The sequence below is a fragment of the Triticum aestivum genome, chromosome 7A, assembly GCF_018294505.1.
Source record: "Triticum aestivum cultivar Chinese Spring chromosome 7A, IWGSC CS RefSeq v2.1, whole genome shotgun sequence".
In the NCBI taxonomy this organism is placed as follows: Eukaryota; Viridiplantae; Streptophyta; class Magnoliopsida; order Poales; family Poaceae; genus Triticum; species Triticum aestivum.
Window position 1 is genome coordinate 429,038,602 of NC_057812.1, and position 27,130 is coordinate 429,065,731.

General features: G+C 45.6%; 1 protein-coding gene across 3 annotated transcripts; it reads right to left on the bottom strand.

Moving 5' to 3' along the window:
- Positions 1–19,778: 19,778 nt before the first annotated feature.
- Positions 19,779–26,214, bottom strand: LOC123147378 (factor of DNA methylation 1). Of its 3 annotated transcripts, none has more exons than XM_044566615.1 (8): positions 26,080–26,214; positions 25,606–25,665; positions 21,921–22,813; positions 21,628–21,809; positions 21,328–21,417; positions 20,941–21,225; positions 20,634–20,843; positions 19,779–20,212 (listed from the first exon to the last, which is right to left on the bottom strand). In XM_044566615.1, exons 2-8 carry the CDS (start codon positions 25,608–25,610, stop codon positions 19,988–19,990), a joined length of 1,890 nt encoding a protein of 629 aa, XP_044422550.1. In that variant the 5' UTR covers positions 25,611–25,665; positions 26,080–26,214; the 3' UTR covers positions 19,779–19,987. The 3 variants fall into 3 exon arrangements, with proteins under 3 accessions (XP_044422550.1, XP_044422551.1, XP_044422552.1); XM_044566616.1 differs by having other exon boundaries at positions 26,065–26,083; XM_044566617.1 differs by lacking the exons at positions 25,606–25,665; positions 26,080–26,214 and adding an exon at positions 24,268–24,433.
- Positions 26,215–27,130: the final 916 nt, after the last annotated feature.

Genomic DNA, 27,130 nt, shown 5'->3' on the forward strand with positions numbered 1-27,130 from the left:
GCTATATTTTTATTCACCACATGATATGTGTTTTGCTTGGAGCGTCTTGTATGATTTGAGTCTTTGATTTTTAGTTTACCAAAATCATATTTGCTGTACACACGTTTTGAGAGAGAGACACATGAATCGGAATTTATTAGAATACTCTATGTGCTTCACTTATATTATTTTGAGCTATATAGTTTTTGCTCTAGTGCTTCATTTATATCTTTTAGAGCACGGTGGTGGTTTCATTTTATAGAAACAATTGATCTCTCATGCTTCACTTATATTATTTTGAGAGTCCTTTAGAACAACATGGTAATTTGCTTTTGATATTATAAAAAACTTTCATATAAGTGCATTGAATACTAAGAGAAGTTTGATACTTGATGATTGTTTGGAGATATGGAGATAGTGATATTAAAGTTATGCTAGTTGAGTAGTTGTGAATTTGAAAAATACTTGTGTTGAAGTTTACAAGTCCCATAGCATGCACATATGGTAAACGTTGTGTAACAAATTTGAAACATGAGGTGTTATTTGATTGTCTTCCTTATGAGTGGCGGTCGGGGATGAGCGATGGTCTTTTCCTACCAATCTATCCCCCTAGAAGCATGCGCGTAATACTTGGTTTTTGATGACTTGTAGATTTTTGCTATAAGTATGTGGGTTCTTTATGACTAATGTTGAGTCCATGGATTATACACACTCTCACCCTTCCATCATTGCTAGCCTCTTCGGTACCGTGCATTTTCCTTTCTCACCTTGAGAGTTGGTGCAAACTTCGCCGGTGCATCCAAACGCCGTGATACGATACGCTCTATCACACATAAAGCTCCTTATATCTTCCTCAAAAAAGCCACCATACCTACCTATTATGGCATTTCCATAGCCATTCCGAGATATATTGCCATGTAACTTTTCACCGTTCCGTTTATTATGACACGCATCATCATTGTCATATTGCCTTGCATGATCATGTAGTTGACATCGTATTTGTGGCAAAGCCACCGTTCATAATTCTTTCATACATGTCACTAATGAGTCATTGCACATCCCGGTACATCGCCGGAGGCATTCATATAGAGTCATATCTTGTTCTAGTATCGAGTTGTAATCATTGAGTTGTAAATAAATAGAAGTGTGATGACCATCATTAACAGAGCATTGTCCCAAATAAAAAAAGAGAAAGGCCAACAAAAAGAAGGCCCAAAAAAATAAAAATAAAAAGGGGCAATGCTACTATCCTTTTTTCCACACTTGTGCTTCAAAGTAGCACCATGATCTTTATGATAGAGAGTCTCTTGTTTTGTCATTTTCATATACTAGTGGGAATTTTTCATTATAGAACTTGGCTTAGGTCTTAGTGAGCAAGCAAGTTGGATGCACACCCACTTAGTTTCTTTTGTTGAGCTTTCATACATTTATAGCTCTAGTGCATCCGTTGCATTACAATCCCTACTCCTTGCATTGACATCAATTGATGGGCATCTCCCTAGCCCATTGATTAGCCGTGTCAATGTGAGACTTTCTCCTTTTTGTCTTCTCCACATAACCCCCTTCATTATATTTTATTCCACCCATAGTGCTATATCCATGGCTCACGCTCATGTATTGCGTGAAAGTTGAAAAAAGTTTGAGATTAATAAAGTATGAAGCAATTGCTTGGCTTGTCATCGGGGTTGTGCATGATGAGAGCATTCTTAAGTGACGAAAATGGAGCATGACCAAACTATATGATTTTGTAGGGATGAACTTTCTTTGGCCATGTTATTTTGAGAAGACATGATTGCTTAGTTAGTATGCTTGAAGTATTATTATTTTTATGTCAATATTAAACATGTATCTTGAATATTTTGGATCTGAACATTCTTGCCACAATAAAGAAAATTACATTGAGAAATATGTTAGGAAGCATTTCACATCAAAAATTCTGTTTTATCATTTACCTACTTGAGGACGAGCATGAATTAAGCTTGGGGATGCTTGATACGTCTCCAACGTATCTATATTTTTTGATTGCCCCATGCTATTATTATTCTGTTTTGGATGTTTAATGGGCTTACTTATACACTTTTATATTATTTTTGGGACTAACCTATTAACCAGATGTAACACCCCATATGTAACTTTTCCCAATTTGGCATATATCCATCTTGTTCGTCATCAATTCCTAGTGGTCATCCTTTTGGTTTCCTATTTGGGTTTTGTTTTGTTTCTCATTGCATTGTTTTGTCTTTCCTTGTCTTTAATTGTTACATCATGGCCTCCTCACATGTTGCATTATGCTTGGTGTGAGTTCATACATGTTGTGTTGTTGCATGCTTCATGCATTTGATCTTGCATCATCACCTCCATCTTCTATCCATTCCTTGCTTTCATTTTTGAAAGATCATATATCCTCACCCCATTAATGCCCATTTCTTCCTCATAAATCTTTCTACATGTCCTAAACGCCCCGGCCAATTCCATCAAATTTTAAGTTGTTTTGGTCAGGTTTTAAAATAGCTCAAGTTTGATCTATATTCACACTTGACTTATTTTCTTACCTCTAAAAATATCCAAGACAATTTATTCAAATAGAGCACTATCTCAGGTTCATGAGACTATTTTTATTTTTATTGTGCCCCTTTTCCTTTGACCCTGGCCTTTTCAGTTTATTTTCCGTTTGGAGAAAATATCAAAGAAAGAAAAGTGCTCACCTCTGCTTACCTGGGCCAGCCTCCCTGCGCGCAAGCCGCCACAGCCCACCAGCAGCAGACCACACCCCAGCCCACTTGGGCCACCCCACTCTAGCCGGTCTGGCCCAGTCACCCTACAGGCAACCCTAGCCGCCAGGGAGCAGGCTCCCTCGACCCCATCTCCCTCTCCCTTCGCTCTCCTTCTGCGCCGCCTCCGCCCGACCCCCATCTCTTGCCCGCGATCCCTTCGCCCTCTCTCAACCCCCTCCCCTCGTTCCTCCAGTGCGAGACCCGCGCTCCACCCTCGCCGGAGAACAGAACCAGGCGGAGCTTCCGCCACTGCGCCATGGATGGCCCCGAGCACCTCGTCCCGCGCTCATCTCATGGCGCCCGAGCACCTCGTCCCCGCCATCTGGCCTCCGTGCCCGCAAGACCTCGTCGCTCACCGGCGCCTCAACCGGAGCAGGACCCCGTCGCCCTCTCCTTCCTATTTCCCTCTATTTTCCCTCTTCTTCGACTCACCTCGAGCTCCCTCTCTCTCTGTTCGAACAGATGCCGCCATGGATCCCGCGCCCGAGCAGAGGAGGTTGCGTCCTCGACCTCGTTCTGGTTCCCGCGCCTCCGGCAACCAGTGACCGCCGGCGAGCGCCCCATCCCACAAAGGAGCCCCGCCAGGATCTCTGAACCGCTGCAAAGCCCTCGTTTCGTCTCCCTCTCCTCTCCTGCACCTCGTTCCCGGCACCAGAAAAACTGCAGTCGCGCCATGGCCTTCCTCCTCCCACGCCGTGCTTCTCGTCGGTGACCACGACCAGCCCCGACCACCTGCGACCCTGCCTTCACTAAACGTCCCCGGACATGAGCAATTTTGAACTGCCAAGTACCCTTGGATTCGTCAAGACCGCCAAGTACCACGACCCGCAAGACCAACGACGCCCGAACGAGTGCTCCCGACCGAGACAGTTGTGCTGCTACGTTTTGGACACGCCAAGTCCCTCGGGTCAGATGCGTCAAGACCGCCCCGACTTTTGTGAAGTTCCACGACGCCGGGAGTCTTCGGATCCGTCAAGTTCCACTACGAGATGTACAACTACCGTCGACCCCGAAGACCTCGGATTCACCAAGTTCCCACGATGACTTGAGTGTACCCCATCGGATAGCCAAGGTCGGTTACCGTCGCAACCATGTACAACTACTTCCACTATGATACGAGAACGACTACCGCCGTTGAAGGCCGTTGAGTGAACAAACTACCGATGACGTGTATGACTACTTCGTGAACGTGTACCACTAATGGCGTGGACCGATAGTACCACTACTTCTACTACCACCGCGGAATGACTACTTCCTCTACTCCCCTCGACGAACCCGAACCGTCCCGTTTGCACGCTTGGAAGGTATAACCCCGAGACGATGCTCGTGTTTGCGTCATGCCCGAGTTGATCCTTGCACGTTCCTCATTTTCCTTGCCGCCGTCATGTGGGACACCCGGTAACCGGGATCACCCCTCTATCTCTAGCATGTCCCGCACACTTTCTTTCGCACCGACGTCTCAATGAGTTGTCGGAAACGTAACGTTGTCGTGGCACCGTTTCGTTATCACCGCCGTGGCACCCCTTTTGTTTCCGCCATGATGACAAATGCCTCATATCTTATCATGCCAACATTTTCATAAAAAATGCATAAACTTACGTATGTCATCCGCATCATGTTAACAACATCAAGAATGTTTAAAATTTTTGTTTGCATTAATTTGCTAAATGCATATGGGGATTTACCGGATTTGTTGTTTCCTATATTCGGCCCCATTTAAATTGTTTAGATAGATAATTCCTTTATGTTTCACCTCTTGACATGCTTAATAACAATTAATATTGTTGGGTACATAAACGAGATCAAACTAAATAGTCGAATGTGGTGTTTCATCAATATGCAACTCGTTGCATATTGTGCTCCACTTAATTTGTAGGATTGTTTGTGCACTTTGCCATGCCATGCTTCATTAAACCGGACATGCATCATACTTGGTTGTGCATCGTGCCATGCTTATGTGATGTTTGTTTACTATGTTGTGTGCTTTTTTCCGGTGTTGCTTCTTCGTGTTGGTTCCGGTAACATCGCGTTTGTGAGGAACCGTTCGATTATGTCCGTTTGTCTTCTTCATGGACTCGTTCTTCTTCCTTGCGGGATTTCAGGCAAGATGACCATACCCTCGAAATCACTTCTATCTTTGCTTGCTAGTTGCTCGCTTTTTGTTATGCCTATGCTGCGATACCGACCACTTGCTTATCACGCCTCCCATATTGTTAAACCAAGCCTCTAACCCACCTTATCCTAGCAAACCGTTGTTTGGCTATGTTACCGCTTTGCTCAGCCCCTCTTATAGCGTTATTAGTTGCAGGTGAAGTCCATGTTGGAACATGGATATTTTGTTGGGATATCACGATATATCTTATTTAATTAATGCATCTATATACTTGGTAAAGGGTGGAAGGCTCGACCTTATGCCTGGTGTTTTGTTCCACTCTTGCCGCCCTAGTTTTCGTCATATCAGAGTTATGTTCCCAGGTTTTGTGTTCTCTACGCGGTTGGGTTATAATGGGAACCCCCTTGATAGTTCGCTTTGAATAAAACTCCTCCAGCAAGGCCCAACATTGGTTTTACCATTTGCCACCTAGCCTTTTTTCCCTTGGGTTAGGCTAGCCCAAGGGTCATCTTTATTTTAAACCCCCGGGCCAATGCTTGTCTAAGTGTTGGTCCAAACTAGAGCCCCTTGCAGCGCCACCTTGGGGAAACTCGAGGGCTGGTTTTAGTTGTACGGATTGCTTATCCGGTGTTGCCCTGAGAACGAGATATGTGCAGCTCCTATCGGAATGTCGGCGCATCGGGCGGTCTTGCTGGACTTGTTTTACCATTGTCGAGGATGTCTTGTAACCTGGATGCCGAGTTTGATCAGAATGTCTTGGGAGAAGGAATATCCTTCATTGACCGTGAGAGCCTGTGATGGGCTAAGTTGGGACACCCCTGCAGGGATTTGAACTTTCGAAAGTCGTGCCCGCGATTATGGGCAGATGGGAATTTGTTAATGTACGATTGTAGAAAACCTGAAGTTGACCTTAATTAAAATACATCAACAGCGTGTGTAACCGTGATGGTCTCTTCTCAGCGGAGTCCGGGAAGTGAACAGGGTGTTGGAGTTATGTTTGACATAGGTTGTTTTAGAATCACTTCTTGATCATAGTTTCTCGACGTGCTTTTGCCTTCTCTTCTCGCTCTCATTTGCGTATGTAGCCACCAAATATGCTAGTCGCTTGCTGCAGCTCCACCTCATACCTTTACCCTTACCTTTAAGCTTAAATAGTCTTGATCGCGAGGGTGTGAGATTGCTGAGTCCCTGTGACTCACAGTTACTTCCAAAACCAGCTTGCAGGTGCCGAGGTTACCGTGTAGGTGACGCAACCAAGCTCAGGAGGAGCTCGATGAAGATCTTGTTCGTTTGTGTTGTTCCGTTTCAGTTGATCAGTAGTGGAGCCCAGTTGGGGTCGATCAGGGATCTGTGTAGCTTTTGGGGTAGTCTTCTTTTATTTTGGTTCCGTAGTCGGACCTTGATTGTATCTGGATGATGTAATGCTTTATTCATGTATTGTGTGAAGTGGCGATTGTAAGCCAACTATGTACCTCTGTCCCTTATGTATTACATGGTTGTGTGAAGATTACCTCACTTGCGACATTGCTTTCAATGCGGTTATGCCTATAAGTCGTGCTTCGACACGTGGGAGATATAGCCGCATCGAGGGCGTTACAAGTTGGTATCAGAGCCTTCCCCGACCTTAGGAGCCCCCTGCTTGATCGAATCGCTGGCGTTATTGAGTCTAGAAATGTTTTGAGTCATTTAGGATTATATATATCGGAGAGTTATGACTTCTTTTTACTCCTCAGTCCCTTCGTCGCTCTGGTAAGGCATCCTGACGTAGAGTTTTGACTCTTCTCTTCTCAAATTTCACTAAAAAATTAGAATCACGCGGGTATCTTGGAATCGTTCCGATGGTTTTGTGACAAGAACATTGTTCTTGGTGCCTCCTGACATTTAGGGGTTGTGGCAGTGTCCCGGGGAGTTGAGCTCCGAGGTGTTGTCGTCACAATTTTATAATTGCAGTTCTGGAATACCCGAGATTAGTTTCGCCGACATCAAAAATCTCTTTTATGCAGTTGTTGGTGAGATAACCTCGACGCCACCCAGTACTAGGGCGGGAGTTCGGGAGTATTGCCATAACTCGTATAACGGATGCTTTTCGAAGGTTGAGGTAGACGATTTCCGAAGGTTTCTTGGTTATGTGTTGAAGGATGGATACAACTGGATGTAGGATTGCTAGTTTTGGGTGAGATATTATGCTTCCCCTGTATCCCCAACACCTGATTGCATAACTGGAAAATTTCGGGAGTTTATAAGTGGGAATTCAAGTAGCGCTTAGGATATCTTTCCGACAGATGTATGATATGAAATTGGGGTCCGACGTCTAGTGGTCCGCCTATTCACGGTTGGTTTTACAGTGGTCTCATTGTGTCTTAAAGAGTCCTTGGCTATGCCGACTCGGGGACGCTTCGTATGTCATGTGCACTGCCTTGTACATGATGGTGTTGTACGATCGAGCCCGTGTAGGCCCCACCACAAAAACTTTGGACGAAATCTCTATCATATGTTTGTTCCGGCTTATTCTGCAAGCCAATCCTTTGTTTTGTTTTGAGTTGTGGTATTCGAGTTGCTTCGAAGTCAAATGTTGATTCCATACCTTCCCCAAATGGTGTTCTCATACTCCATTGTGAATACCAATCCTTCTTGATCATCAAGATCTCCTTTTTAACCGGTGTGCTTCTCTTCAAGTGGATCCGATCACTTCAACATTCGCAAGATCAATTATCAGTTCTTCTCAACGGTGTTTGTTTCATCGTCTCCAAGTTGCCTTTGTTTTTCCCGCCCACCCACCCTTTTTCCTCTAGGACTAAGATTTCTTTATCAAGTATCATTTTTATTCTTGTGAAGTCTCTCCATTCTTTTCTGTCAATGTTCTTACCCGGTGATGCTCATGAAGATTTTAACGGACCTTCTAGTTCATCATTATTCATTCTTTTCTTCTCCGATGGAACCAAGTCAAGCTTTATGGATCATATCCTTTTTCCTCATTTCAAATACCTTCTCATGCCGGTGCAATTCTTAATAATTCACCTCTCGCTATTCAATTGTTCCGGAGTGCTGAGGATATCTCAGAAGATGCTAGTGCTTATTCTCATTCATTCAAACTCTTTCGAGGATGTTATCTCAGTCAAGCCATTTAATTCAACCGGTGGAATCTCTCTTTTCAAGCAATCACTTCAACGGTGTTTCTTTTGAGTGGGCCCTAACCCACAGGTCTTTTTCCAGGATCTTACCTGACTATTCTTATTCTCCCGGAGTTATTCTCAAATTCATTTCAAGTATGATGTAAGAATGAATTGTCATCAGTCATATGTCTTCCTCCAAGATCTTTCAAATTCTTTTCACCGTTGGCTCAACCTTTCTATTCGTCATCCCGTAGTATCTCAACAAGTCTTGGTGGTGTTTCTCGTCATCATTCTCGGATTTTGAGGACTGAAGAAGATTTTCCTCTCAATATTGCTCCATTCTCTTCAAGATTCATGGTTCTAGCTTGTTGCCATCCTCTCATAATTGTTTTCGATTATGAGAATTCTTTTCACCCTTCTGGAGCAATTCAGGAGTCTTTTCAGCTTGATTTTCTGAAGGCCATCTTTTCAAATATTATTTATTCTCAGCTTTCAGCTCTCTTTCTCTAAATCTTATTGGTGCTTCATTCAAGTGTTCTCTAATCATCTTGGAATCTCTTCGTTCACTTGTATCTAAATTTCCCCAAGTATCCTCATTCGTTTTCCAATTCTTCACGGTGTTTTTCTTTATCTTTTCTTCAATCGTTTTTTAATTCTTACGGTGGTTCGTGCAAGATTCCTCTTCTTTCGTTATCATATCAAATTCATTCGTTGTTTCGATTCCACCGGTGTTTCGTTGAAGGCATTCTCAAGTTGGCGCGATATCTATCTTAATCTTTTCTACGAGAATAAGTAGTATGTCAAATCCGTTGCTTGTTAGCAATTAAATTGTTGAAGGATATGCATAACGTAATTCTTATTCTTGTTCCATCCAAGTGATTAATTCCTTTTTTCCGGAGTGGTTCATCATATCACATTCTCAGTTCGAGATGCTTTATCTTTTCTTTTCCCGGAGTTCCAAGCTCTCATCATCACGAAGTTCCATCTTAAATCATTACAAGGTTTCACCTTGTGTTTTTAAACGTCTTTTTCTTGTCGTTACCCTTTGTTACCGGAGTTCTTCATGAAGTTTCTACATGATGGGTCATCAAGGATTTATTTCCTTCTTGAAGTGTTCATCAACATTCTTTTCTAAGGAGCTCAAGTATTCTTCTTCGTGCAATCCGGAGTGCAATTCTTTCTACCATATTATCGGAGATGGTATTATGTCATTCTTGATAATTCGGGTTCATGTTTCATGATTCACATGTTGTTAGGAATGAGGTATTTTAAATCCATCAATCCCTTCTTTGGAGTTATCTTGGGTTATATTTCACCTAAAGCTTTCCCTAAGGATTGTTGCTATTATGGTGCTTATAATTGACCCAAGTTCTTCATTTGTCCTTTCGGTGAATAGTTTCTCGTCTCCTTGTCATATAAACCCAATCAAATTTTTTCCGTGAGTGGCAAGTTGTCACCTCATAATGTTGAGATGCCTTCTATAAGCCCACTTCAAGTTTGTCCTTCCGTTGTTGGTGTTCCAACAACTCTGTTCGACCCTTCTCCTAAAGATGCCTTTTCAAGCTCTTTTGTGGCAGAAGTTGGCTTTTCTTCTCCATTCTTTTATTTCAATGATCTATATTCTATTTCTCTCTTTCGGAGGCATTGCGACGTTGTTCTTTTCACCCATCATCTCGCTTTGTCAAAGATCATGTTCTTTTCATGCCTATCCATTTAACTGGAGTGTTGTGCCCTTTTGCTCAAGTTCTTTTCGCCTTATCAAGCCTTGCATCTCTTTTCTACCGGAGTGCTGTCCGAATTTGTTCTTCCTTGTTACTCTTCTCTACCGGAGTGCCTTCAACTTTGTTCTTCTTTGTTGCATTCTTTCATTCAATTTGTTCAACCTCTCAAGAGTCGTGGTTTCACTCGTTTGTCAAAGAAGCAACTTAGTTTTACCTCTTCTCTTCCTCTTCCGTTTTCCTTCCGGCACCATCCTAGATCTCAGGACGAGATCCTCTTGTAGTGGTGGAGTGTTGTAACACCCCATATGTAACTTTTCCCAATTTGGCATATATCCATCTTGTTCGTCATCAATTCCTAGTGGTCATCCTTTCGGTTTCCTATTTGGGTTTTGTTTTGTTTCTCATTGCATTGTTTTGTCTTGTCTTGTCTTTAATTGTTGCATCATGGCCTCCTCACATGTTGCATTATGCTTGGTGTGAGTTCATACATGTTGTGTTGTTGCATGCTTCATGCATTTGATCTTGCATCATCACCTCCATCTTCTATCCATTCCTTGCTTTCATTTTTGAAAGATCATATATCCTCACCCCATTAATGCCCATTTCTTCCTCATAAATCTTTCTACATGTCCTAAATGCCCGTGCCAATTCCATCAAATTTTAAGTTGTTTTGGTCAGGTTTTAAAATAGCTCAAGTTTGATCTATATTCACACTTGACTTATTTTCTTACCTCTAAAAATATCCAAGACAATTTATTCCAATAGAGCACTATCTCAGGTTCATGAGACTATTTTTATTTTTATTGTGCCCCTTTTCCTTTGACCCTGGCCTTTTCAGTTTATTTTCCGTTTGGAGAAAATATCAAAGAAAGAAAAAGTGCTCACCTCTGCTTACCTGGGCCGGCCTCCCTGCGCGCAAGCCGCCGCAGCCCAGCAGCAGCAGACCGCACCCCAGCCCACTTGGGCCTCCCCACTCTAGCCGGTCTGGCCCAGTCGCCCTACAGGCAACCCTAGCCGCCAGGGACCTCGACCCCATCTCCCTCTCCCTTCGCTCTCCTTCTGCGCCGCCTCCGCCCGACCCCCATCTCTCACCCGCGATCCCTTCGCCCTCTCTCGACCCCCTCCCCTCGTTCCTCCAGTGCGAGACCCGCGCTCCACCCTCGCCGGAGAAGAGAACCAGGCGGAGCTTCCGCCACTGCGCCATGGATGGCCCCGAGCACCTCGTCCCGCGCTCATCTCGTGGCGCCCGAGCACCTCGTCCCCGCCATCTGGCCTCCGTGCCCGCAAGACCTCGTCGCTCACCGGCGCCTCAACCGGAGCAGGACCCCGTCGCTCTCTCCTTCCTGTTTCCCTCTATTTTCCCTCTTCTTCAACTCACCTCGAGCTCCCTTTATCTCTCTGTTTGAACAGATGCCGCCATGGATCCCGCGCCCGAGCAGAGGAGGTTGCGTCCTCGAGCTCCTTCTGGTTCCCGCGCCTCCGGCAACCAGTGATCGCCGGCGAGCGCCCCATCCCACAAAGGAGCCCCGCCAGGATTTCTGAGCCGCTGCAACGCCCTCGTTTCGTCTCCCTCTCCTCTCCTGCACCTTGTTCCCGGCGCCGGAAAAACTGCAGTCGCGCCATGGCCTTCCTCCTCCCACGCCCTGCTTCTCGTCGGTGACCACGACCAGCCCCGACCACCTGCGACCCTGCCTTCACTAAACGTCCCCGGACAGGAGCAATTTTGAACTGCCAAGTACCCTTGGATTCGTCAAGACCGCCAAGTACCACGACCCGAAGACCAACGACGCCCGAACGAGTGCTCCCGACCGAGACAGTTGTGCTGCTACGTTTTGGACACGCCAAGTCCCTCGGGTCAGATGCGTCAAGACCGCCCCGACTTTTGTGAAGTTCCACGACGCCGGGAGTCCTCGGACCCGTCAAGTTCCACTATGAGATGTACAACTACCGTTGATCCCGAAGACCTCGGATTCACCAAGTTCCCACGATGACTTGAGTGTACCCCGTCAGATCGCCAAGTTCGGTTACCGTCGCAGCCATGTACAACTACTTCCATGATGATACGAGAACGACTACCGTCGTTGAAGGCCGTTGAGTGAACAAACTACCGATGACGTGTATGACTAATTCGTGAACGTGTACCACTACCGGCGTGGACCGATAGTACCACTACTTCTACTACCACCGCGGAACGACTACTTCCTCTACTCCCCTCGACGAACCCGAACCATCCCGTTTGCACGCTTGGAAGGTATAACCCCGAGACGATGCTCGTGTTTGCGTCATGCCCGAATTGATCCTTGCACGTTCCTCGTTTTCCTGGCCGCCGTCATGTGAGACACCCGGTAACCGGGATCACCCCTCTATCTCTAGCATGTCCCGCGCACTTTCTTTCGCACCGACGTCTCAATGAGTTGTCGGAACCGGAACGTTGCCGTGGCACCGTTTCGTTATCACCGCCGTGGCACCCCTTTTGTTTCCGCCGCGATGACAAATGCCTCATATCTTATCATGCCAACATTTTCATAAAAATTCCATAAACTTACATATGTCATCCGCATCATGTTAACAACATCAAGATTTTTTAAAATTGTTGTTTGCATTAATTTGCTAAATGCATATGGGGATTTACTGGATTTGTTGTTTGCTATATCCGGCCCCATTTAAATTGTTTAGATAGATAATTCCTTTATGTTTCACCTCTTGACATGCTTAACAACATTTAATATTGTTGGGTACATAAACGAGATCGAACTAAATAGTCGAATGTGGTGTTTCGTCAATATGCAACTCGTTGCATATTGTGCTCCACTTAATTTGTAGGATTGTTTGTGCACTTTGCCATGCCATGCTTCATTAAACCGGACATGCATCATACTTGGTTGTGCATCGTGCCATGCTTATGTGATGTTTGTTTACTATGTTGTGTGCTTCTTTCCGGTGTTGCTTCTTTGGGTTGGTTCCGGTAACATCGCGTTTGTGAGGAACCGTTCGATTATGTCCGTTTGTCTTCTTCATGGACTCGTTCTTCTTCCTTGCGGGATTTCAGGCAAGATGACCATACCCTCGAAATCACTTCTATCTTTGCTTGCTAGTTGCTCGCTCTTTTGCTATGCCTATGTTGCGATACCTACCACTTGCTTATCATGCCTCCCATATTGTTAAGCCAAGCCACTAACCCACCTTATCCTAGCAAACCGTTGTTTGGCTATGTTACTGCTTTGCTCAGCCCCTTTTATAGCGTTGTTAGTTGCAGGTGAAGATTGAAGTTTGTTCCTTGTTGGAACATGGAGTTGTTGTTCCTTATTGGAACATATTTACTTGTTGGGATATCACAATACCTCTTATCTAATTAATGCATCTATATACTTGGTAAAGGGTGGAAGGATTGGCCTTATGCCTGTTGTTTTGTTCCACTGTTGCCGCCCTAGTTTCCGTCATATCGGTGTTATGTTCCCGGATTTTGCGTTCCTTACGCGGTTGGGTTTTAATGGGAACCCCTTGACAGTTCACTTTGAATAAAACTCCTCCGGCAAGGCCCAACCTTGGTTTTACCATTCGCCACCTAGCCTTTTTTCCCTTGGGTTAGGCCAGCCCAAGGGTCATCTTTATTTCAAACCCCCGGGCCAATGCTTGTCTAAGTGTTGGTCCAAACTAGAGCCCCTTGCAGCGCCACCTCGCGGAAACTCGAGGGCTGGTTTTAGTTGTACGGATTGCTTATCCGGTGTTGCCCTGAGAACGAGATATGTGCAGCTCCTATCGGGATGTCGGCGCATCGGGCGGTCTTGTTGGACTTGTTTTACCATTGTCGAGGATGTCTTGTAACCTGGATGCCGAGTCTGATCGGAATGTCTTGGGAGAAGGAATATCCTTCGTTGACCGTGAGAGCTTGTGATGGGCTAAGTTGGGACACCCCTGCAGGGATTTGAACTTTTGAAAACCGTGCCCGCGGTTATGGGCAGATGGGAATTTGTTAATGTCCGGTTATAGAAAACCTGAAGTTGACTTTAATTAAAATACATCAACCGCGTGTGTAACCGTGATGGTCTCTTCTCGGTGGAGTCCGGGAAGTGAACACGGTGTTGGAGTTATGTTTGACGTAGGTTGTTTTAGGATCACTTCTTGATCATAGTTTCTCGACGGTGCTTTTGCCTTCTCTTCTCGCTCTCATTTGCGTAATTTAGCCACCAAATATGCTAGGCGCTTGCTGCAGCTTCACCTCATACCTTTTACCCTACCTATAAGCTTAAATAGTCTTGATCGCGAGGGTGTGAGATTGCTGAGTCCCTATGACTCACAGATACTTCCAAAACCAGTTTCCAGGTGCCGATGTTATTGAGCAGGTGACGCAACCGAGCTCAAGGAGGAGCTCGATGAAGATCGTGTTCGTTATGTTGTTCTGTTTTCAGTTGATCAGTACTGGAGCCCAGTCGGGACAATCGGGGATCTGTGTAGCATTTGGGGTAGTCTTCTTTTATTTTGGTTCCATAGTCGGAACTTGATTGTATCTGTATGATGTAATGCTTTATTCATGTATTGTGTGAAGTGGCGATTGTAAGCCAACTATGTATCTCTTTCCCTTATGTATTACATGGGTTGTGTGAAGATTACCTCACTTGCGACATTGCTTTCAATGCGGTTTTGCCTCTAAGTCGTGCTTCAACACGTGGGAGATATAGCTGCATCGAGGGCGTTACACTGGAGGCCCAGCCCAAATTGCTGTTTTTTTTGCCTATTTCAGTGTTTCACAGAAAAAGAATATCAAACGGAGTCCAAACGAAATGAAACCTTCGGGAGCATGATTTTTGGAACAAACGTGATCCAGATGACTTGGAGTGGACGTCAAGCAACCAACGAGGAAGCCACGAGGAAGGGGCGTGCCCTCCATCCTTGTTGGCCCCTCGTGGCTCCACCGACCTACTTCTTCCTCCTATATATACCTATGTACCCTGAAAACATCGAGGAGCACCACGAAAACCTAATTCCACCGCCGCAACCTTCTATACCCGTGAGAACCATCTTGGGGCCTTTTCCGGCGCTCCGCCGGAGGGAATATTGATCACGGAGGGCTTCTACATCAACACCATAGCCTCTCCAATGATGTGTGAGTAGTTTACCTCAGACCTTCGGGTCCATAGTTATTAGCTAGATGGCTTCTTCTCTCTCTTTGGATCTCAATACAAAGTTCTCCTCGATTCTCTTGGAGATCTATTCGATGCAATCTTCTTTAGCGGGTGTTTGTCGAGATCCGATGAATTGTGGGTTTATGATCAAGATTATCTATGAACAATATTTGAATCTTCTCTGAATTCTTTTATGTATGATTGGTTATCTTTGCAAGTCTCTTCAAATTTTCAGTTTGGTTTGGCCTACTAGATTGATCTTTCTTGCAATGGAAGAAGTGCTTAGCTTTGGGTTCAATCTTGCGGTGCTCGATCCCAGTGATAGTAGGGGAAATGACACGTATTGTATTGTTGCCATCGAGGATAAAAAGATGGGGTTTATATCATATAGCATGAGTTTATCCCTCTACATAATGTCATCTTGCTTAAAGTGTTACTCCATTCTTATGAACTTAATACTCCAGATGCATACTGGATATCGGTCGATGTGTGGAGTAATAGTAGTAGATGCAAGCAGGAGTCGGTCTACTTGTCACGGATGTGATGCCTATATACATGATCATACCTACATATTCTCATAACTATGCTCAATTCTATCAATTGCTAGACAGTAATTTGTTCACCCACCGTAATACTTATGCTATCTTGAGAGAAGTCACTAGTGAAGCCTATGGCCCCCGGGTCTATCTTCCATCATATTAATCTCCCGTCAACTAGATATTTCTCGCACTGTTTATTTTGCAAACTTTACTTTCAATCTATATCATAAAAATACCAAAAATATTTATCTTATTATTATTATTATTATCTCTATTAGATCTCACTCTTGCAAGTGGCCATAAAGGGATTGACAACCCCTTTATCGCGTTGGTTGCGAGGTTCTTATTTGTTTGTGTGTGTACGAGGTGACTCGCGCGTGGTCTCCTACTGGATTGATACCTTGGTTCTCAAAAACCGAGGGAAATACTTACGCTGCTTTGCTGCATCACCCTTTCCTCTTCGATGGAAAACCAACGCATGCTCAAGAGGTAGCAGCCACCGCGACCAATCACGTGTTGCCGCCGCTCGGGCCTATCGCCGCCTGCCACGTCGCCTCCCCGCGCCCATATCGTCGCCGCCGCTGCCCGGGGCCCAGATCCAGCCCGCCCCTTCGCCTCCTTCTGTCGCGCGCCTGCGCCCGTCCTCCGCCCGGCGCCGCCGCGCCCTTGCCGACGTCGCCCGCCTCCACTGCTGGTCGCTGCCGACCCCGTGTCGTTCCTCGGCTTCCGCGCCACCGAGCTCCTCCACCGCCCCGAGCTCCGGTCTCCGGCGAACGCCTCCGCCACGACCTCGCTGGCTCCTTCCTCTGGCGAGCCCCCGCAGATCTGGCGAACTTCGATCCGGCCATCCTCGTTCAATGCGCCCGAACCCTAGATCTGTTTTGCGAGGGGTATATTTCACTAAGTCCCGAAACCCCTTGTAATTGTCATGCCCTATTCTTCATGTCACATCTCCGTGCTCGTTGCTCCAAATCATGCATATGATATGTCAAAATGTTCGCCTCGTTGAGCTCTTCATGTTAGTAGCATTTGCATTCATGTTACTATCCATTTTGATGCCTTTTCATTGTTACAAGAGTGCTATAAAATGTTAACTACTGGTACTTATCAGTTCATGGTGATTTGTCATTTTTGTTGCATTTGATGTGTGCATTCTATGAGCATGAGATCTACATGTGTTGTGAACTATACCATGTCATCCTTACACGGGTGCAAGTCTTGTATTTTTGTGATCTGTGTGGTGACTAGCACAGGCATGCAAAGTAGGCTCCATGTTGTTGCTGTTTTCAGGGACTTAGGATTTTGCTAAGTCCTTTTCCTACTATATTTTGATGCCATGTAAACTTGATGCTACCATGAGATCCATGCTTATTTTGAGATACTTCAGTAAGGATGTTATGAATATGTGGTTATGCTCTATCCATTCATGCCCCTGGTTGAAATTATGGAGTGCTCTATCATGTCTTTTTCTTGCTCTACTTTTGCTATAAAATGTTTCTGGCAGATTGTTAACATGTTAATCGATATTTCCATGGTTATTTCTAGTGATCCATGCATCCTATGAACTTTCTCTTGCCATGTTTAACTTCATGAACATGTCATATTGCTATTGGTATGCTTATGTTGTCATGCAATGCTTTGTGGTGAGTGGCATGAGCTCGCAAAGTTGCTATCATGAATCTGTTTATGCCATGCTCTGTTTTTCTTCTAAGTCTGAATCTGTTTATAAAACTTGCTATGTTTACATGGGTGCCATAATATCTTGTGTGCCTTTTTGGCTCATGTTCATTAAGGGACTTGTGTTCTATGAATTTAGTAGAATCATGTCATGCCTTTGTTTGCTATGTTACGTTTCTGTAGCATATTGTTTTCTTGCTCTAAACATTGCTTCCTGATGTTGTTTTTGACATGCTAGTATTTTCACTAAATCTGTGAAGCCGATATCTTTTGCACTTTTGCCATGCTTGTTTGAACCTGTTCTAGTGTGATTTAGCAGTAGCTCATTGTTCATGTTTTGTCAAGCATCTCTTGTACATCACTGCCATATGCTTTGTTGCTATGTTGGAGTGCAGTATCTTAGTTTCTCGTTGCATTCTAAGTGGCATCATGCTATTAATCGCAGATTTGCGTCATTCTTATTTTGCTTGCCATTTGCAAACCGTACATCCGCTTCCGGTGATCTTTATATCGATTTCAATAGAAATCACCTCATATTTCCAGCGGCATACTTGGTTTGCCAAGTTGATGCCTTGATCATTCTTTCCCTTCCGGAGCACGCATATGCATTGCACGTCATATCTTGCATATCATGCAATATCTTGCATCATGTTGTTTGTGCATTGCACCGTGATTGATTGTTGTTCCATTGCTTGTGTTCTTGTTTTGGGTAGATCCGGGAGATGAGTACGTGAATAAGGAACCTGTTGAGTACGCTAATGAGGATCAAGCTTTCGACAACTCTGAGAACATTGCAGGCAAGATGACCATACCCTCGATATCACTTCTATATTTGCTTTGGTAGTTGTTCGTTCTATCGCTATGTAGCGCTACTTACCACTTGTTATATCATGCCTCCCATATTGCCATGTCAAGCCTCTAACCCATCTTCCTTGCAAACCGTTGTTTGGCTATGTTACCGTTTTTGCTCAGCCCCTCTTATGGCGTTGCTAGTTGCATGTGAAGTTGAAGTTTATTCCATGTTGGAACATGGATATGTTGGGATATCACTTTATCTCTTATTTAATTTAATGCATCTATATATTTGGTAAAGGGTGGAAGTCTCGGCCTTATGCCTGGTGTTTTGTTCCACTCTTGCCGCCTTAGTTTCCATCATACCGGTGTTATGTTCCTTGATTTTGCGTTCCTTACGCGGTTGGGTGTTATGGGAACCCCTTGACAGTTCGCCTTGAATAAAACTCCTCCAGCAAGGCCCAACCTTGATTTTACCATTTGCCTACCTACCACCTATACATTTTCCTTGGGTTCTGTAGACTCAAGGGTCATCTTTATTTTAAATCCCCCCGAGCCAGTGCTCCTCCGAGTGTTGGTCCGAAATGGGCAACCTGCGGGGCCACCTCGGGGCAACTTGAGGGCTGGTTTTACTCGTAGCTTGACCTATCCGGTGTGCCCTGAGAACGAGATACGTGTGACTCCTATCGGGATTTGTCGGCACATCGGGCGGCTTTGCTGGTCTTATTTTACCATTGTCGAAATGTCTTGGAACCGGGATTACGAGACTGATCGGGTCTTTCCGGGAGAAGGAATATCCTTCGTTGACCGTGAGAGCTTGTGATGGGCTAAGTTGGGACACCCCTGCAGGGTATAAACTTTCGAGAGCCGTGCCCGCGGTTATGTGGCAGATGGGAATTTGTTAACATCTGGTTATAGAGAACTTCACACTTAACTTAATTAAAATGAATCAACTGCGTGTGTAGCCGTGATGGTCTTTTTTCGGCGGAGTCCGGGAAGAGAACATGGTCTTGTGTTATGCTTGAACATAAGTAGTTTCAGGATCACTTCTTGATCACTTCTAACTTCTCGACCATGCATTGCTTCTCTTCTCGCTCTTATTCGCGTATGTTAGCCAACATATATGCTTAGTGCTTGCTGCAGCTCCATCTTACTACCTTCTCCTACCCATAAGCTTAAATAGTCTTGATCTCGCGGGTGTGGGATTGCTGAGTCCTCGTGACTCACTGTTACTTCCAAACAGTTGCAGGTGCCGAGGATACCAGTGCAGGTGATGCTACCGAACTCAAGTGGGAGTTCGACGAGGATCTGGGTCGTTATTACGTTTCGTTTTCTGATGATCAGTAGTTGAGCCCAGTTGGGACGATCGGGGATCTAGCATTTGGGGTTTATCTTCCTTTTTATTCGAATTTAGCCGTAGTCGGTCTTTGAGTGTGTGTGGATGATGTATGCATTATTTATGTACTGTGTAAGTGGTGATTGTAAGCCAACTCTTTATCTCTTTCTTATCTAATACATGAGATAGTGTGAAGATTACCTCTTTTGCGATAAAACTATTATGCGATTATGCCCCTAAGTCGTACCCCGACACATGAGAGATATAGCCGCATTGTGAGTGTTACAACACGGTTGCATGATTTAGCACACAAACGAGGAAGAGGCCCTAATCCAACAGTTGGAGGACAACGCAACAGATGTTCGGGATGTGACCGGCCAAAAATTGGGCTGGCCAATCGAGCGTCAGCCATACAAAAACCACACGCGCCAAATAAATTCTCACATGACCAAACAAATTATCTAAAATTTGTGACTAAACCACATCTTCCAACTTTAGAGCAAAAGTGCTCCTCACAAGAAAATAGGTCGATCGCGTTCATGCATGCCAGATGCTAAAAAAACACTAAGAATGACAATAAAGCGATCCATTGCAGAAAAAAGAACCAATCATAAGGAAGAAAAAACGATTCATTGCAACCATTGTCTGCCAACTACGAATGGAATAGAAGGGGTTCCCATACATCACTGCTCTCAGACTGACTGAGCAGCACATAACTTGTCTTGCAGTTCACCAACATTATTAAAGGGAAACAGTTTGTCAAGTCCTCTCGAATCCCCAAAACGGAAAACCACTGCTTGTACCGAGTACGACACGTTGATCACCTCTTACGCTTCGCCTTCCACTGCTTGAGGATATGCTCCACCACTTCTCCCATGCTAGCCTTCCTGTTGTCTTTGTTGTTCCACAGCTCCGAGACCACATAGCTGCCGCTGGCATTGTACTCGTTCATCTCCACCAGCGCGGTGGTCACAGCCTTGTAAACCTCTTCACCCAGCTCCTCCTTCAACCCCACCAGCTTCTCGTCGCCTTCGTCGATGATTTGCTGGGGGACACATCACATCATGTTATTGTTGATCATTGCAAATATGTACTTGTCAGCAAGTGTTGATCATTGCAATATGTACTTGTCAGCAAGTGTTGATCATTGCAATAAGTACTTGTCAACGAGTACTACCTCCGTCCTGGTTTATTGATCCCCTTTGTAATTTGTGCCAAATTTTGACCAAAAGATTTAACTAGCAAAGTGTCAATGCATGTCAACAAAAAATATACCATTGGATTCGTATTTGAACATAGTTTTGAAGGATATAACTTTTCGTGACATGCATGAACATTTTGTTAGTTAAATTTATGATCAAAATTTGACACAAAATACAATAGGGACCAATAAACCAGGACGGAGGTAGTATTTGCTTAAGACAGGAAGGCAACAAGATAAGAATCACTCCATTGATTGTTCATACCTCAGACTTTTCACCTGTGGTCACTATCTTAAAAGGGTGCCAATTAGCATCCCTCAGATTGTCTTGCCACATGGAGCAAAATTCAAGAGCTTTTGTATCCGCCTCCGCGCCATACTTTGGCTTGCAAGCTTCAATAAACGGCTTCTCATCCACTTGACCCATCCTCCTGATTCCAATGTTGCTACGAGGACCCAACAGATCGACCAAGCCCTGTAAAACAACAAGCTCAAGATTTTAGTGCACAAAATTTTCCCCACAAAATGAGAACTGTTAAAGAGAACAAGTGTGTGTGCGTGTGTAACGTTACCGAAATAAGCTCTTTCTTTGCATCCTGCAGTTCATCATTGGTCATCCTTTCCTTGATGATCAGAGCTTGATTTAGCTCTTCCAGGTCTTCCATTGCGTCGATTCTATCCTGTAGATCCTTATTCAGCTCTTCAGTACGTTTCTTCACATCGACTCCCTCTCCCTCCATGTGCTTCACCACCTCCAGTTTGCCTCTAAGCTGTTGAATATCCAGCTCCAGCTGATGCTTCTCATCAAGCTGCTTCTCTAACAGCAAGATTTTGTTCAGAGCGGCTTCCTTCTCTTTCTGAAAATGAATTTGACATGTCAGGGTAAATTCTAGATTCTGGAATGGAAACTCTCGAGACATTTGAATGACACTAACAATTGGAAGGGTAGGATCGCATACCTTGTGTTTCTCAACAAGAAGCCGCACACCTTCATTGGCTTTTTCTTGCTCAATTCTTGCCATGTTAAGGGAGTCGTTTTGACCATCATTCTGAAGGGAAATTAGTTCAGCAGTAAGATAACTAGCCAGCTAGATTTTTCTACAAAAAGATCACCACAAGCATGCCAAAATGCTAGTATTCCGAGAACAATATCAGTATATTGTAAACAGAGTCAAATTTTAGACCAAGAAAGCTATTCACTGAATTCCGGTATAAATGATGCATTTTATAGTAAACAGTTATGTGAATGAATTTCATACCTTCTTCCTCTCATTCTCCAGTTTTCTTCTTTCCATGTCAGTTTGAGCAACTATTTCACTTAGTTGCTTTGATCGCCTTCTGATGTCGTTCTCTTTCTCATCCAACTGCTTTCTCAGCTGATCAGTCTCATGGAAAATTTTCAACGAATGTTCACGGGCAGTTGACTGCATCTTTCGCATTTCTGCAGAGGAAACAAATAAAACATGATACAATGGACATGATCATATTCGCAATGCAAACGAGTGTACCATTAATACAGCAATTGCATGAGACTTCGGGGAGTGGGGGATACCTTCATTGTAGCGTTGGTCCAGCGAGTCATTGTCTTCCATAGCCCTCTGAAGAGCGAGATCCATCTGATTACACTTGCACTCAAGTTCCATCAAGTACTTGCTCTTAGCACTAATCTGGCTCGTCAAACTAGTTATGAGAGTGTCAGTCTTGCGGGACATCTCCTGTTGCAGTTCAGCCACTGTCTTGAGATCACCATTTTCTGACAAGAACTTGCCAACTGGATCATCTGCTTTGTAATCCTCCTCTTTTGCCAGCCAGGCAAACATGTACTTGTCACTTTTATTTGCCTCCCAATCCGTTTTACCCAGATGATGTGATTTGTAGGTGTTGTGGAATCCCAAGGCATCCTTGAACCCGATCCAATCCTTGTTGAAACGGACTATTGCAAAGCCAGTGTACCCGCCGTCAGGACAATGCACAGCATTGAAACGTATGGGTTTGTAACCGGCTAGCTGTTGCATTACAATGGCTCCACCTCTCTGTGTTTGCTCTACTGGAACATTGGCAAGGATGCCCATCCAGGGCCAAACAAACAGCTCCTGGTCCTGGACTGGCTTTGGAGGGTTGATCAGCGCCTCGGCCTGTCGCGGTGGCAACGAACCTGCTGCATCAGCATGATCAGTCTTGAGGTGACTGGCCAGTGCCTGATGGTTTGCCTTCACTTTGGCAGCACGGTTGGATGCGCCCACACCAATTGCGTGCTGAAGCAGCTCATTGTAGCGGTAGTCCTGCTTCTTCTTCCCAGGGCAGAACGGGCACCTAAACCTGTCGGCGCCGAACCTCGCCACAAGCTTGCCAGACTTGAGGTCCGTGTAGGCCTTCTCAGCATAGTCATCGATATCAGCGTCACTTAGCTCTGACGACTCGTCTGAACTGCACTCCATATGAGACCTGAAAATATGGGATGATCAGCTAGAAAAATTGCACCAAGCAGCAAGACAGTGGACTGACAGTAGAAGAAAAACATACTGATGTTTACACAAAGCAACTAGACAAGAAACAGTAAGCAGTTAACACCCTGATGTTGTGTGACCAATTCACAACAACAAGAGGAGCAATGGTATGTAACCAATTCACAACAACAAGAGAAACACCACCTCTTGTGCCCACCAAGCGTGTTATTATAAATCAATAAATGCACACATATATGGAACAGTGTTGGAGATGTAAGCATGAGTAGTAGACCTGATTCACAACAACAAGAGGAGCAATGGTATGTAACCAATTCACAACAACAAGAGAAACACCACCTCTTGTGCCCACCAAGCGTGTTATTATAAATCAATAAATGCACACATATATGGAACAGTGTTGGAGATGTAAGCATGAGTAGTAGACCTGATTCGACGCTGCTCATACACACTGAGGGAGCGCATGCACATTCACATACCAAATCGCATCCTAAGGAGAACACGACTTAAGCATGCAGATTCGGGCTAAAGATCAAACGCCAGCGCACCTCCTTCTCAAGGGCCACAAACCCTCTAAAGCAATACCCCAAACACGTCACGCACACACGAGCAAGAGAGATCAACCAAAACCAAAAGAAATACCGTGCGGTGCTGCCAACAAATAGTAGAGACCTAGCTAATTAGGCAGAACAAAAAGAAGCGAGACCACGACGGTGCTGCCAAGAACACCGTGTACCGTGCATCTCAGGGAAGGAGGCATTCAATCGTGGAGTAACAGAGCCATGGATCATGCTCTTTTTTTGTACGTTTGATCAAATAGTTGTACTGCATCACCCAAGCCTCCATTTATACACAGAGAGAGATGCAGGAACATGGGGCTTTGGTTCTTCTGTCTTAGCAGGCTGCTGCTGGATCTCATGCTGCTCGTTGGTGAGGAAAGGGATGGAGAGGGGAAGGGTCGGGCCTTGGAGCAGGTCGATGCGGCGGGCGGTCTGCGACGGCATGGCAGACCTCATCGAGGGCGCGCGCGGCGGCAGCCAGGGGCGGGAGGCCGTAGCCGTGGCGATTTGCGTGATGGGGGTAGAGCGCCGGGCGTGCTTGTGGTTATCCCGCAGGGCTGTGGTCGCGGCCGCGGCGTCGATCTGGGTGAACGGTCGGCATTGGGCGGCCGCCGTCGCCGCATCGACGGCGAGCAAGAGAGATCAACCAAACCCAAAGGAAAACCCAAATGAAATACTCCCAAAAATTAGTACTAGTTGTGCAGGGCGGGCAAGAGAGATTAACCAAAACCAAAAGAACCCAAGGAAAAGGAAGCGGAAAGAAAGAAGAGCAGAGCGAGCACAGATCATATCATACCATTGGTAAAAGAATATATTAGAGATGAAAAAGACGAAGGAGAAAAAGGAGGAAGATGAAGAGGGCCAAGAAAATCACCAGCAAGGTCTCGGTCTCTCTCTCTCTCTCTCTCTCTCTCTCTCTTGTTGTGTCTTGATGGAAGCAGCAGCGTCGCAGCGTGCGATATGGGGAAGAGAAAAGTGGGATGAATGGCAAGCGCCTCGCTGCAGCCCCCTCCCACGGCTTTCCTCTTATATGCAAAGCGCGTGGCCCGGCGCAGGCAGCACGGTGCAACTACTCCTGGCAAAGCCCCATCGTGGCCGCACGCGCCGCATCCGACAGTGGTGGATCGGGCGTGGCCGTCTACGTGATCGCAGCGGGGGGGGGTGGTGGGCCAGCTGAGAGAGACACTGCGGAAATGGCAGGCCTTGCTTGTTTGCTTGTGGGCAGATGCGTTTTTTGACCGGCTGGCTGGCTGCCTGCCTGCCTGTCTGCTGGATTACGTGTGGCCTTGGCACTGGCTGTGGTGTGGCTGGCACAAGGAAAGTAAAGCAGGCACAAGAATTCCAACGGCCGGGCACCTCCTTCCCCTCTGCCAAACGCGAGCACGCACACTCCGCTATTATGAGTCCTGGTACTACTATTAATCCTACCACAGCACTAATATAATAATTTACAAACGGCAAGATCTTCTGCTGACCTGTCAGTCTAGCCGTCTAGGCATGGTGATTATGAAGAAAAAGAAACAGAGTCTGCTACTGTCACGCTCATCTCGGCTAATACCCAGCAAGGCAATTAGTCCCCGATTAGCGGGACAATACAAACAACGCTCTTCAGTTCGTCCCATTCAGATCTCGCGTGAGAGCCAACTAACGCACGCACTCACTCGGTGTTCCGGTTCACCACAAACCTTCCAGTTACTCTCGCTTCAGAAGGGCAGTTCAATTTAGGTAGTTGGGCCAGAAACAAATCTCCTACTTCAGATTAAAAAAAAGAAACAAATCTCCTAATTCGGATAAAAAAAGAAACAAATCTCCTACTAGCAGTTTGTTGTTTCTTCACTGATACTAGATCTACGCTGACGCCCCTAAAAAACACAAGTAAATCTAGCCCGACTGTTCTAAAAAAACAGGTAGATGTAAACCAGGCCGGCCCATCCAGCCCATATGGCTGGGAAAATATGGATCTGGCGTACGAGAGGCCGGATTGGTGTGAGTGAAGTGCACCACGATCATCAACAGAAAAGGTATGTCTCAAAAAAAATCAACAGAAAAGGTTTTCCTAAAAAAACAGGAAAAGAAATCTCTCTCTCTCAAAAAAAAAAGAATGAATCCTCTTACGCCCCCAGTCACTCGGATGACACACACAGGAACACAAAGATGCAGGAATCATGGCAACAGAGAAAAAGAAGGAAGCAGAGCAAAGAAGATGCATTACCCCATCTCTTGGTGGCCTGGATGTTCTAGATCGGTGGATCCGACGCCGATTAATCAACACCTGCAAGAGATTAAAGACAAGAGGCAGAGAGATTAGGCCAAAGACAAGGAGGGCGGCGAAGCAAGTAAAGGAAGTTGCGCAAGAAGACCGATCGAACACGAACAAGAACAAGAAGTAGGCAGAGAACGAGAGGAACTGCCAGTAAACCAGCACGGGTCTAGACAGAAGGTAGATCGGGAACATATACGGAGACGAGCATCGCTCCCAAATAACATGGGGAAAAACTAGCACCGGCAAGAGAGATTATTAACCAAAAGAAGCCAGGGGAAAGGAGAGAGGCGGAAAGAAACAACACAAGAAAGAAAAGCAGAGCGAGCGAGAGATCATATCACTGGCAAAATTATCAGAGGAGAAAAGAAAGAAGAACAGAGGAGGACGAAGGCCGAGCAAGAAAATCACCATCCTCCCTCTTACTGATTGATTGAAGCGCGCGGCGAGGCGAGCAGAGATGCGGCCGGGGAGGAATGGCAAGAGTCTCCTCTCCAAAAACCCTCTCCTCCTCTCAGTACCAGGTGGAGGTGCGGGAGTGCCCACGGTTTCCTCTTATAGGCAGAGCGCTCGGCCCGGCGCAGGGAGCACGGTGCAACCACTTTGGGCAAAGCCCCATCCTGGCCGCACGCGGCGCATCCGACGGCGGGCGATCGGGCGTTGCCGTCTACGTGATAGCGCAGGGTGGTGGGCCAACCTGGCCTGGGGGTGCAGCTGCAAGACGGTAGAAAGACTGCGAATATGGCAGGCCATTGTTTTTTACCGGCTGGCTGGCTGGCTGGATTACGGCTGCTACCACACCCAAAGTAAAGCAGGCCCATAAATTCCAGCTGCCAAACGCGAGTATGTACTGTACGCACTCCACCTCCACTATTATGAGTCTTGTTTGCTTTTTTTCTGCGATGACTATTACTATGAGTCTTGTTAATCCTGCTAATTTAGGCTCTGTTCGGATTCTTTCCGCTCCCCCACTGCAGCTCCCGGAGCGGAGGGAGCGCCAACACAAAAGCAGGGAGTGGCTTGAAACCAGCTCCCGAGCGGAGCGGAGTTTAAGGGATGGAAGAGTTTCCGAACAGGCACTTACACACGCCAAGCTAGACCTTCTGTTCACCTGGTGGTGACTCGTGGCAGGTCAGTCTAGGCCTGGGTACTATGTCAGTCAGTTGAACAACCACTCCCACTCTGTTCATCCCGATCGAGTCTAGCTCCAAAGTTTAAAATGGCACGACACGCCGTGCATGGACGATGGTGTCTCTCGCCTTCGTGTATCTACGCGACTACGCATTTTATTCATCTAGATTTCGCGTAGAAATCCTTTCCTTCGATATCTACGCGACTACGCATTTTATTCATCTAGATTTCGCGTAGAAATCCTTTCCTTCGATTTGTGCCACGTACTCTATTTTGTTGGATTCTACAGTACTCATTTTCGCGATGAGTAGTTGCATGGATTGGTGTCGTGTTCTTCCATATCAGA

What these genes read in the sequence shown, in the direction of transcription:
- LOC123147378 (XM_044566615.1), bottom strand. An exon ending in TTCTTGTTGAGAAACACAAG is followed by an intron (nt 21,226 to 21,327) that starts GTATGCGATCCT and finishes ATTCATTTTCAG; the next exon opens with AAAGAGAAGGAAGCCGCTCT. An exon ending in CCACAGGTGAAAAGTCTGAG is followed by an intron (nt 20,213 to 20,633) that starts GTATGAACAATC and finishes TGTGTCCCCCAG; the next exon opens with CAAATCATCGACGAAGGCGA.